The 12586-nt window shown below is 38.5% G+C and overlaps 1 protein-coding gene across 2 annotated transcripts in view; it reads left to right on the top strand.

Moving 5' to 3' along the window:
* Positions 1-1323: 1323 nt before the first annotated feature.
* Positions 1324-12586, top strand: part of rgs3a (regulator of G protein signaling 3a) — a gene marked incomplete at its 5' end in the record, with an annotated part of 139828 nt that continues 128565 nt past the window's right edge. Inside the window, 5 exons of one of the 2 annotated variants that reach the window (XM_083929284.1) lie at positions 1324-1402; positions 9671-9721; positions 11417-11475; positions 11574-11668; positions 11964-12032. In XM_083929284.1, the coding sequence (XP_083785410.1) occupies positions 1324-1402; positions 9671-9721; positions 11417-11475; positions 11574-11668; positions 11964-12032 (353 nt within the window). The remainder of the gene's footprint in view (positions 1403-9670; positions 9722-11416; positions 11476-11573; positions 11669-11963; positions 12033-12586) is intronic. The other variant, XM_083929285.1, reaches the window with a different exon arrangement.

The raw sequence follows: 12586 nt of genomic DNA on the forward strand, positions 1-12586 counted from the left end.
GATTAAGGCTTATCTGTGTATAAAAAAACATGTTTTTTGTGTGTCTATTATGTTAGTTGTTTGTTTTGGAGGCAGCTGTAAGCTGCTTTTCACGTTATTTGTTCATTGTTGTCTTAAATTATTACAGCAAAAGACTTGGAAACTGGCAGACTGTAGTAAGTAACCTTGGGTTCTCGCATGATATTAATACACTTGCCTGTGTACATTTGTCAAATGACTGCAAATCCATCCGGCAGCTGCCAAGTACAGTTGTAAACAGTCGTGAACAGAGGCCATATTGTCTTTGGTCATCTCCAGATTGTGCTAAACCAAGGAGCCCATAGAAAACCAGGAAGCTGCCATATTATAATAGAAAGCAGTCTTTTCTTTACCCATATAGTTTGACCTCAAATACTAAGCCATCTGTTACCAGTAGGTGTCTCATGAGTGAAATGAAACAACACCTAGATTAAACAGTATTAATCAAAAATATTCATAAGAACCCTGTAAAACATGCTTTTATGGGATATGTAGTACTGTTGCAGTATATCTGTCCTTAAATGGAATTGTATTGGGATGACATCATATATCCAGATAGCGTGATACACAATAACACTGTCTAAATTGATAAATATAGCACATACTAACTCAAAAACTTAAATTTCTCAGAAAGTGTGATGCAAAATATTTTGAGGGAATATCATATGAAGATTGTATTTTTTTTTTACATCAGGCTATTTGTACATGCATGTAAACAGTCACTATATAGCTGTAGAAATGATTTCACTTTGTTCATTATGCACTAAAGTTCTTAATAGAATGAGAAAATACTATATATCATTTACATAAGAGTATACAAAAATAGGCGTTACCATGTGGTATTTTCAAAGACTTTTTATTTATTGAATCATCAGAAAACATGTATCTTGTCAAGATATGAAATGACCTTTATCAAAATAGAGGATCTTGGCCAATATGCCTGGCTCTGATCTGTCCCTATATGTATTGTGCAGATTGAAATGCTGAATTAAAGCAATTATTGTGATCTCGCCTTGACTGCTAAACAAAACAGGATGCCTGGAAAAAAACAAAACAGTTGAGCCTTGTAACTGCCAGCCACAGTAACAGGACATATCATACAGCTGAAGTGTAACTGATAAACACATAAAGATATGGTAATTTCTTAACATTTAAAACGTGTTTTTAATGATCTTTTCTTTGTGCTCCCTCTGTCTGCATGCACGTGCACACATGCATGCACCATGTGCGCATCAAGTTTCATTTCTTCTCTGTAGTTGCTGAAACCATCTTGTCTGCAGTGGCAGCTAGCAGACTCTCTCCAAGATGACCTGTCTCAGAGTCTACCTGCGGAACCCTCCTGCCAGCTTACCTGAAACATCGTCCTTCCTCCTCAGAACCCATGGTGAGGTTTATTCATTTAAATTTTTTCTTAAGGAAAATAGACTGCATTTTTATACTGTAGTATGTGATAGGATAAGAGGTTTTTGGACATGCATCCATAACAGCATCTACCAAAAAAGTACAAAATAGTATCTGTCTGTCTTAATCCACATAGTGACAGTAAAGGAATGTGTCCAAGTTATATAAAGGATTGCATCACAAAGGTCTGCCAGCACAGACACTGGATCCTGCAGCATGTCCCCTGTGAGAAGCATATTACTCACAGCAACAAGTGAGCTCAGATGGAGCAACAAGTCCTTTGGTCTGGTAACGATGCTGCCCCTCCTTATCAGGTGACATCCTGAATCATTTATGGCGGGTGTTGGCCAGAGTGGAGGAGGACACAGCACTGTATACGTTAAGATTAAAGCCTCATCCATTATCCAGTATTTAGCTTTCAACACAAATGAACTTGGATAAGGTATTACATGGGCACAGTTACAGTTGTAAGGGTGGCTTTTTTGTATTTTATACCCAGGATGCATATGTAGGTTTGTCATGAAGAGGTCTCGGGATGTTCTGACTGTGGCTGGCTTTATAGGCCTGTTTGCATGATTCACTTCCACACAAATTTGCTATAAAACTTTAGAGAAATTGCTTTCATGTGCAAGAGCACCACTGATAATTTAACAAAATTTAGGATATTAGCTAATGTCTATATTAAGTGCATAAATTAGGGGCGATATACCCCAAAGCTGGGTTTGCTCTTTTGAAGCATTAGCCCAGAGAAGGAACCCTTGTATCACCCCAGTATTGTGCTTTTTTTTTTTTTTTTACCAATTTCTTCCATCTTGTTTCTGTTAATTTCTTTGATGTCATAATTGCTTCTTAGCATCCATTATTTTGGTTATGGGGGTACCCAGTGGAGCCCAAGACAACCTGGGAGCTTTTTTTTGCTGCATTGGCTGCACCCAGATCTGACCCTTATGACGTAAGGGTTCAACTTAAAAATTAACTTGGACACCTTTCTTACCTCTTATATTGGCACCACAGTCATATGCCTGAACTCTGCAGAATAATTTGTGTCTTCTGTGTGTGCTCCATTTAAACAAGCCTTGCTGGGGATGCCTGACATCTGGCATTCCATCTAAAACAATAAAGTTAATACTTTGATTTCTGATATGTGGCCTCATGTTATGCACGATCTTCCCACTTGGGGACTCACTGAGTTCATTCTGACAGCATGCCCTTTCAGAACTAGGTCAAACTTTGCCACAAGCTTGACTTCTTCCAGAAAGCTTCTATTGTTTGGCAGTGTGTGTCCGTGGTCACCCTTAGGGAAAAAGTTGTCACTGCCAAAGAGTGAATTACAGTCACCACTGTGGTCACTTCCACTTGGGCATTGTGCTGTTATCCTTTCTACAAATTGAGCTTACAGTTTCTTTCCATGATATGATACAGTATAAAGTGTTGTCAGTTGTTAACGTGCTTAGAGTATTTGAGTACTTTTCTGCTACCCTTTTTACACATTAATGTAGTCACTAAAGATCACTATGTAATGCAAACCAATGAACAAAACAGATGTTTAAAAATCTTCACAGACACACACACAGAGGCTAGTTACAACTAGAACACAAATGTTTTTGAATAATAGAAAATGGCTCAGTTTTCTCCAAGGATGTGTAAAGTAACATGTTTTGATGTGTAACTACAGACTCGAGTAGTTTGAGCTAAGTCTCTTCTTTGTTTAGCTTTTGTGTCTTTTGCTACCTTACATTTGACAGTCACGCTCACAACTGTAAAGTTGATTACTGCACCACTGACTAGAGTTTGAGGCAGTGCCTAAGTCGAGCAGAGAAAAGTAATAGATGAAGAATGGAAGGGGATGGAAGAGAGGAATGTGAGTCACTGAAGACACTGGAGAATAGAGGAACACAGAAAGAATAATGAGGGTTTGTCAAAGATAAAGATAAAGTGCACTTTAGAGGGATATTAATCAGAGACCAACCTCATTTAAGGAATTACTGTAATTTATTCCTACTCTTCTAATCAGTATGTATGAGGAATAATAATGAATGTCCAATCCAATCCAGAAATCAGAACCAGCTCTCAAATTTTCATTGAATACTAGAGATGCTTCTGCAAAGAATTGACATGACAAAGATGGTAAATCTGGCCTTCATTTAGGTGATTGATAGCTCTGAAACAGAGGTAATAATGTCACCAAAAGAGGTTACAATGTATCAAACATTGTGTTCATAGCTACAGAGTCTATATTTTATTTTATACATTTTTATGTTTTTAGGGTTAATGCTATTCCAATCTAATTGGGGAGGTCTGGGGATGAAAACAAATGCTGAATGGCAAGTTGAAGTGACCTTGTTTGCAATTCTATTTGAGTGACAACAAACAATGGACTGTGGACTATGTTGTTTTCTTATTAAGGATTTGTGAATCTCTATGCTTAATATTTTTTCAGAGATGCGTGCTATTTGGACAATAACAACAAAGTTTTCTACAGATTTCCCATTACCAAGTTCTCAAACTATTCTATTTGTTGACTTATATATTTATATATATATATATATATATATATATATATATATATATATATATATATATATATATATAGGCATTGACAGTGTTCGGTGTATTTTGTGTGCACCTTATTTGTACCCTGGAGATCATAAATCAAGTTTAACTAACCAAGGCACTTCAACAGAAACCTATATTTGATGTAAAAAAACAGTGAGCAAAATTAGGGAACAGTAACCATTGTGTCAGAAGAGAAGATTTAAACAATGTTTTCTTAGGGCTACAGGATTAGAAAATGAATAGGAACTGTAGAGGCCCTTGCTTTGAATGACTTCAGCATGTATGCGCCCACAGGACATCACTAGTTTCTCAAAGTGCTTTGGTTTGATCATCTCCATTCTTTTTGCAGTCTCTTCCATAGTTCAGTACCTGAAGTGGGTTTTGACTTGACTTTGTTACCGATGATTCTCCTCCAAAATTAACTGACTTCATCAGACACTTTGGGTTCAGTCTTTCCCCAGTCCTACGCCGAACATAATGTTTCCCATCAGACCCCAATACATTGAACTTTAGCAATGTCATGGTTTGGGGCAGGTTTGTTAAACTGATCCATTAAAGGGCTGCTCTGGCTGCAGGTTTTCATTCCAACCAAGCAAGAACACACCTGACTCTACTTGCTCGATCACCTGAACTGCCTTCACACAGTTTAATTGTTGGACCAGATGTGTTTTTGCTTGGTTGGAATGAAACCTGCAGCCACAGCGGCCCTTTATTGGACCCCCCCCCCCCCCCCCCCCCCAATATTTGAGAATAAATCAAGTATTAATAATTTATTCCCTAAATTTAATCTCCAGTGTATACCATTCAATATTTCTTCCTGTGCATGAAGAAATTATCTTTTTTCCCCTCCTCAGAAGCGATAAGCCTGCCAATGATTGTGTGTTATTGATGAAAGTTTCTTGTTGCCAGGATTAAAGTGAACAGAGCTTTTCAGAGTATGAAATATTAAACACAGGCCAAGGCCTTTTAGAAATATGAAATGTGCAGTCTTACAGATACTGAATTACCCCAGACCTTTATCTTTGAAGCTATCAAGCAATGCTCTACTTTTACGTCTGCTAATGTGTATTGGGCATCTGGCATATAGGTGTGTCCCTCTATGAATTCATTGGACACAATTGATTGGGTAATGCAGCAAGGGCTCCATATCACTGGTTTGGGCAGAAGTGTGTGTGTCGGACAAGTTATATAACAATCTGGTTAAAAGGAATATTGTGAGAAAACGATAGGGCACCTTGTAATGTCTTTGATTTAATCAGCTCTTTTTTCCCTCTTGGATGAAATGAATTGGTGCTTGCCCTAAATGAAAACTTTGAATCCTTCACACAGCAGTTTCCCAAATTTTCAAAATTGCTCCTGTTCTCACAGAAAATGTTACAGAGCAGGGATTAACTATAGTCTCTTTTCTTGCTCCTTTGTGCTGATAATGGCTACTTTAGCTGCCACATAAAGACCGGCAGTGTCCCCTGGCTTGGTCTTATTGGATGGTGGTGGGGTACAGGTTTTCAAATGTAAATGTGACAAAGAAGCAGCAAAGCCTATTAAAGCAGAGAGAGAGGGAGTGGGAGGTAGTGAATGACGAAGATCCACACACACAGATACAGAACATAACCTTCTCACCAGCTAGAGAATGACCTTTTCTTCCTTTCTTAAGATGTCCTTCCTTTCCTCTAAGATTTATTATTTTTGCGATTACATTCTGTAAAGTTTAGAAAATATTATCGACTATTCATTCCATCCCTGAATTGATCATGTCTTTGTGGGGGGAAAAAATGCAAGGACTCTTTAAGAAAGAAGAGGACATGACCTGGGTGTCCTTTTCTTTAGTTACGGCCCAGACTTGTTATCAGCGTCATGACTAAGCCTCAGAGGTACAATAGTGACAGCATCACTGACGGGCTGCTGTTGCAATGACAGAGTAGGACATTTCAAACATTGACTGACAAAATGTGGCAAAATGGATGCTGTTTTTATGTGTGGACATTTCAAACCAATAACAAATACCTTGATATCTGACACATTGGTGGATCACATTTTCCAGGGCAAAGGGAGCCACAAAATATAGTCTACATTGTTTGTCTTTATTGGTCTGTGTGCTTCGGTGTTTGTACAGCTCGCATAAAAAAATCACATTATTCACTCAGATTCATGGGAGTGACTTGGCCATACTCATGTCCTTACTGGACAGGCAGCAGCACTTTGTGGCCTAATTGAGCTGGCGCATGAACATGGGCAAGCTCAGCAGAGAGGGAGTCAGAAGGGGAGTGACCCACTGACAATATCTGTTATTGTCATGCATCTTTTTTAGTAGCTCTGGGATTTCTCTTTTATGTAACTATATCTCCTTCCTTAACTATCTTTCTACATATCTTACTAATTATATACACTTAGAATATTTTTTGCCAGCCTGGTGCCAACCAGTAACATATGTCAGTTTGACATATGAGGAAAGGAGAATAAACAAGAATGACACTACTTGATGTAAAAGTTGGATGACAACATGTTGAACATGGTTATTGGCTTCATTGATTCAAAACAACATTAATTAAACATGAGACGTCTGTGCAGTTTCAAAGATACATAAAGAATGAGTGGTGTTCTTACTTTAGCAAGAGTCTGCCTCAGAAACCATTCACAACTTTGTCCCTAACTGGAGACTAATGTATAATAAGAAGTAGAGCAAAGAGTCAAAGGGAAGTGATCTTTTAATTTGCAGCTTTGTGAATAGCTGAGTCTTTTCTGCTCTGTGGCTCCACGTAAAATGCAAACACTAGAAAATTTGTAGTCTGAGTGATACATATTTTCTTAAGCGCAGTAGTTGAATTTATCCTTTTTTTCTAGCTTTTTTGGCTTGTAATATAACCTGTTCTGTCTCTCCAAAGTGTTGAATAGTTTTATTGTTGAGGGGACTATTTTTTTTACAGCTGCCATAAAACCTCCCATTATGCACTTTTAATTATGCTGCATTATTTTAATTATAGACTCTCTCTTACTCTCTGTAAAGGTCGTACGGCTGACATCTTCCTAACAACAAAGGCTTGTTTCTCCTTGACCTTCACTCACCTGAACAAGCCAGGTATTTCTGGCATCTCTGCCACATACAGTGCAGAAATTTAGTGCATTTCTGAAGAGACAGAGCAAATGGATGAGGCACAGGGAAGTGTACATTGGCTTAAGATCTCCAATAGAAAGTATTTTCTATTATTTTATTAGTCAATATTCATATAGCCCCAAACCAAAAATTTGCTCCAGAGGGTAAGCTTTTCAGTCATAATAATATTTCTTTAATTTCTTGTGGCAGCTGAACTTTTCTCTTTGATTGAAATGCCTGTGATTAGAGTAGATTGGGTAGTCATGCATAAATCCTAGTGAGATATTCAGAGGTCATTGCAGAGCTCTTTGCATATATTGTAGTGTACGTGTGCTGGAATGTATTTGCATGTGTGTATTGTGGTTGTGGTTTCAGTTGTACATTTACTGACCTACAGTGCTGTCTTGTCTGCCAGGTCCTATTAATTCACTCCTACACTCACAGGCTATATCCTCTGCTTCCAAAATGTTGGCGTTCCACTCTTTACAGACCATCTGCTTTCGAAGATGACAGTTCACTTTTCTTTTGTGCCTCTTTATTCTTCACTCCTTCCCTCTCTGTCTTTGAAAACCTTTCGATGTTTATCTTACATCGTTAACACTTAAAATTACTATTATTTTATTGTGTGTTAATTATGTTTTTCTTTGTTTGACCTACTGGCACAAATAAGGCTAATGTATTTATCTTGAGTAATGTATTGACTGTACGAAGGGAATTCTATTATGGGATCGATATAGCTCTAGGCCATGCTGCAAACATGAATACCTTTCACCCATTTAAACGACGTTGTAAGCATGTTGTGTTCACTTAAAAAAGATTAATTTCCCAGCAGTGCAGGAAAAGAAGCATAAAAGGATTTGTCCTGTCAAAAAGGAAATCTGCATCTTGTTTTGCATTCTGTACTTTTGAGCCGTGGAATACCAAACCAAACGTTTTATATTTATACAGATTCAGTTTTTCTTTTGAAAAGAATAGCCTCTACTTTATTGCATTGTTGTTCTATTGCTGCTGCTGATGAGCATGAGAATAGCATTGCTATTTCCAAAATGCAAAACCAGAAAAGGCTATAACAGTAATTTATATGACACTTTGTCAGTGTACCACCTCAGGCTGTTTATGGATTACAAATGATCAGATCAGGTTTTACTGATCTATCTTATGAACAATTTCTTTTTTTTAATCGCATATTATTTAACTACAGCCTTGGATTTCTAGTAGTCAGTATTCACTTGTATTGTCTTTAATAGCTGTCCTGAAACTGTCAGTCTGCATTTACTATTATCCATCTGGCCTGGCTCCTAACTGCAGTGTGATACAGATTGGTTAGGTATTTTTGAGACTGCCTCAGAACTACCTTCAGCTTCAGACGTACCAGGAAGATATTTCAAACAGTGTTCTCACTTTGTTCTTCTACCTCGGCCAGCAGCACAAAACCATGCCAAGTTCAGTGTGGGAACGACAAACATCCCTTGTACCCAAGCTCTGAGGTGCCAGCAGCGTTATCACACAACGAGACTCCCACAATTTAGCTTTAGACTGTGCTCTTATGAGCAGGATTAATTTAGAATAGCACAAAGCCAATGTTAGCAGTAGCCATGTCAACATAGCTAGCAAGTCTTATAAAGATGGTAGCAGCGCTAGTAGACTTGCAGGAAATAAGAAAGAGAAATCGGCAGACAAAGTGTGCATGAGGGAGAGAAAAAGTGTCAGATGATAGACAGTGGACAAATACACACACACACACACACACACACACACACACACACACACACACACACACACACACACACACACACACACACACACACACACACACACACACACACACACACACACACACAGACCAGCCCAAAATTAAATAAGCCAAATAAACAGTTCAACTTGGTATGGTATCTGTGCCTTTGGTCCTCAGATAGGATGCAAAGGCACACAAGCACGCACGCACGCACGCACGCACGCACGCACGCACGCACGCACGCACGCACGCACGCACGCACGCACGCACGCACGCACGCACACATGAACAAAGGCTACCGGCCCCTAGCGGCTATATGACCTTTTTTGGTCTGCATGTGGTTAGCACTTTCAAAGCTGTTTGCCCGTTTTCTCTGCTGCCAGTTCTCTAATGTTGTCTGATCAGCTCTGTGTAAGGATCAATGTGTGGATTTTATTGTTTTTTTATTTTGGAAAGGGAAATGCTATATAGTCATGATAATGTAAAAGCTGATTAGCCCTGTCATCAAATGGGATAAATGAATTGTTTTATATCTTGGTAGATATGATTATTTGATTTCTGTTGTGAGCTGGGTGAGAAGATTCATACCACTCATATATATGTCAAATACGAAGCAACAGCCAGGAGAAGGTTAGCTTAGCTTAGCATAATGACTGGAAGCAGGGAAACCCCTAGCCTGGCTGGTTTTACAGGGGCTATGTGCTAGTAATAGACTAGGACATAACCCTCTGAAAAATAAGTCTTTGTGATAATCCTTTGTGATAATGTAATCCTCTCCAAAATGTTGAACCATCATATAATGTAAACTATTATGTTCAACAATGATACCTGTCACCCAGTCATAACCTTCTTTTACTCATTGTCAATAGGTCAGCTGAAGCTGTCAGTCATCCAGGAGCAAGAAGTACTTGTTGTTAGCGGTAAGTCACTGGTATAGAGAAACTCTTTGTACCCTGTTCATTATAATGAGAGTACTATACAGTACATGTCTGCTTTATGCTGGTGAAATATAGAAAATTATTCAGAAAGGCAATTTTATTTGTATAGCACCTATGATTTGCAGCATATGAAGTAATCACGACATGACAGCCCATTATTAATGAGAAAAGGCGTAGGTGACATTAATCCAGCGAAAGCGGTTGTTTGCTTTGGTCTCCCAGCAACCAAAGCCATGCATGCTCATACTTTTGTTTGATCCTCCATCTCCTCTCTCAGGTCTTTTGTGCCCCCGTCATTTCTCTAAATGAATGGCCATTTACTCATCAGATGCCAAACTAGATGTTTTTCCCAGTATCCACTTTTGCATGACACATTTGATGAAATATATAAATATAATTATTTCCCCCACTCCAATTCATATACATGAGGGGAACAGATTATTAAAAATGCATCTTAACATAATGCAACTCAGCACAACCACTTTCTTAAAAAATACTGAAGAAATTGATGAAAAAATCTCACAACAAAAGTGTGGTAAACACGGTGAAGTATTATTTGTATTTCAGGGACAGTGGATGCTGTTTTCTCACATATAAATTAGTATGTATTAGTAAGTATGTATGTATGTAGTATGTAATGCTATGTCATAGACCTAGAGTCGAAGTGCACCCAACGTTTTGTATGTATTCATGTGGTTTTTGAGCCCCATGTGGAAGCGTACAAAGCCCCGTCATGTATTCTCATTTTCCCAAAGTAAACACTAGAAAGATGGAACCTCATTTGTTGCTGATGCTTTGGCACAGGATAAAGTACCCACAATAAAATGGCTTTGCTGGCAATGATGAAGGCAGAGTGCATCAAATGTTGATTCACTCACTTAACTTAAGGAAGCGATTTCCCTTTTGGGTTCTCAGTCATTGGACATACTTAATGGCTTCTTACAAATAATTTTCACAGCTTATTTCAGCAGTCAGACATCTCCGTATTCTTCCTCCACATACCTCAGTCTTGAAACAAAACTATGGGTGAGTTAATTGGAATCACAATGGCAATCTGTCACATTCTGCCTATCTGTCGCTCCCTCCTGTCACCTGACGCCCACTTTCTCTCCTGTCCCAGTCACCTCACCCCCATATTCATCCTCTCCTTCCTGTCCTGCAATAAACCCTTGCACTCTAGTCCCAGTCATCTGACCTGCCGTGCCCACCTGTTCGCTTTTTTCTTATCAGCCCTGCAGATATTTAACCAGCACTTTTCTGTCACTTTTTCACCTGAACTTCTGTTACCTAAACCTTAACCTGGACTTGTATGGACTTGTAACCTGTAAGCCTATAATACCTTCATAGTGGCAATAAATCATTGAACTCTTCTACTCTGCCTCCATTGTCTACCTTCGGCCCTTTATTGCATTTCCTGAGTCATGACACAAGCTATATTAAACATGGCCATTTTTTTTCAACCAAAGCAGCTAGTCTAGTTCATAGTTTTTGTAGCAACAGCACTTTCGTTGAAACATACCGTACACTAAGTTTTAGGGTGGAGCAGAGCATTTGTGGATCCATTTTTAGTTTATTAGTGACATTTTGGCCCAGTACCTGAAAATGAGATGTGCATTTAAATAATTAATGCGACTACAAAGTCATCATTTATTCAGTTCTGTTTGTATGTGTTCACAGTTTTAGAGGCAAGAGGCATAGTGGAGGAGAACCAGGGGCCATGTGACTCTTATGTTAAGGTACCACTGTACATAATCATACAAGAATGCCATTGTGGGAACCCAACACATCAATGGCAACTAGATTGTGTGTACTTTTATGCTGATGTCCTCCTCAGATTGGCATGTTCCCAGACAGTGATCCTAGCCACAGACAGAAGAGTCAGATGGTTCCTCAGTGTAGGAACCCCATCTTCTTGCAAACCTTTTACTTGTAAGCATTCAATCAATTTCTACATTCATTAAATTTCCATTTAAGTGTGGCACATTATTTCCTTAATGTAAGGCAGTTTTGCTTAATTGTATGTATCCTCCCAAATTCCACCTGATGTTATGTGAATGAAAGATAACTGAATGGGGCAAATATCTAAACAACATGTATGTCTACCTTTTCATTATACATACACAGCTTTTGATTCTCAGTCAAGTGTTGTTGATGCCAAACAAATGTTTGTGCAAAGATTCACTTGTTACTCAAAAATATACTCATTTCTTCCGTTTGATTTCAGTGTTGTCAGTGAGGGGGACCTTCATAAGAGACTACTCTTCACAATGTGGAACTCTGACTCCACAACAAGGTATCTGGAATGTAGATGATGTTGGTGAGGGTGATGATAACAGCGATAACATTTTTCAAGAAGCTGTGACATACTAAAGCAGTAAAACATAATTTTATTATTAATGCTGCTACATGCTTCTGTGGGTTTGGCTGTGTGTGTGTTTCTTTTGTATGGCTGTTTTTGAATCTGGCAGAGTGAATGTGTTACTCTCGCCTCCCTGCCTCACCAGACTTAAGCTGAAATAGGGTCATTGCTGAAGATGGAGGACATATGGTTGAATGAGTCACAGATTTCTTGGTCTGTGTTGTATTGAGAGGACAGATGCAAAGCATTGCTGCTATGTGTTAGAAATACTGAGGAACACTACTTTTGATGTGTTTTATGTGATTTAGGGCTCTTTGCCATGAACATGATTCTTGTTGTTTTCCATAATATAAAAGCAAAATATCACACATAACATGTATTGGAAAGGATGTATACAGATGTACTGTTTACATTGACAGCCTTACAGGAGTGGTTGAGTTGAGATCATGGAATGATTATAAAGATAAAAACCTTTTGAGGACAGTTTC

Source organism: Echiichthys vipera (genome assembly GCF_963691815.1).
Source record: "Echiichthys vipera genome assembly, chromosome: 16".
Taxonomy (NCBI): Eukaryota; Metazoa; Chordata; class Actinopteri; order Perciformes; family Trachinidae; genus Echiichthys; species Echiichthys vipera.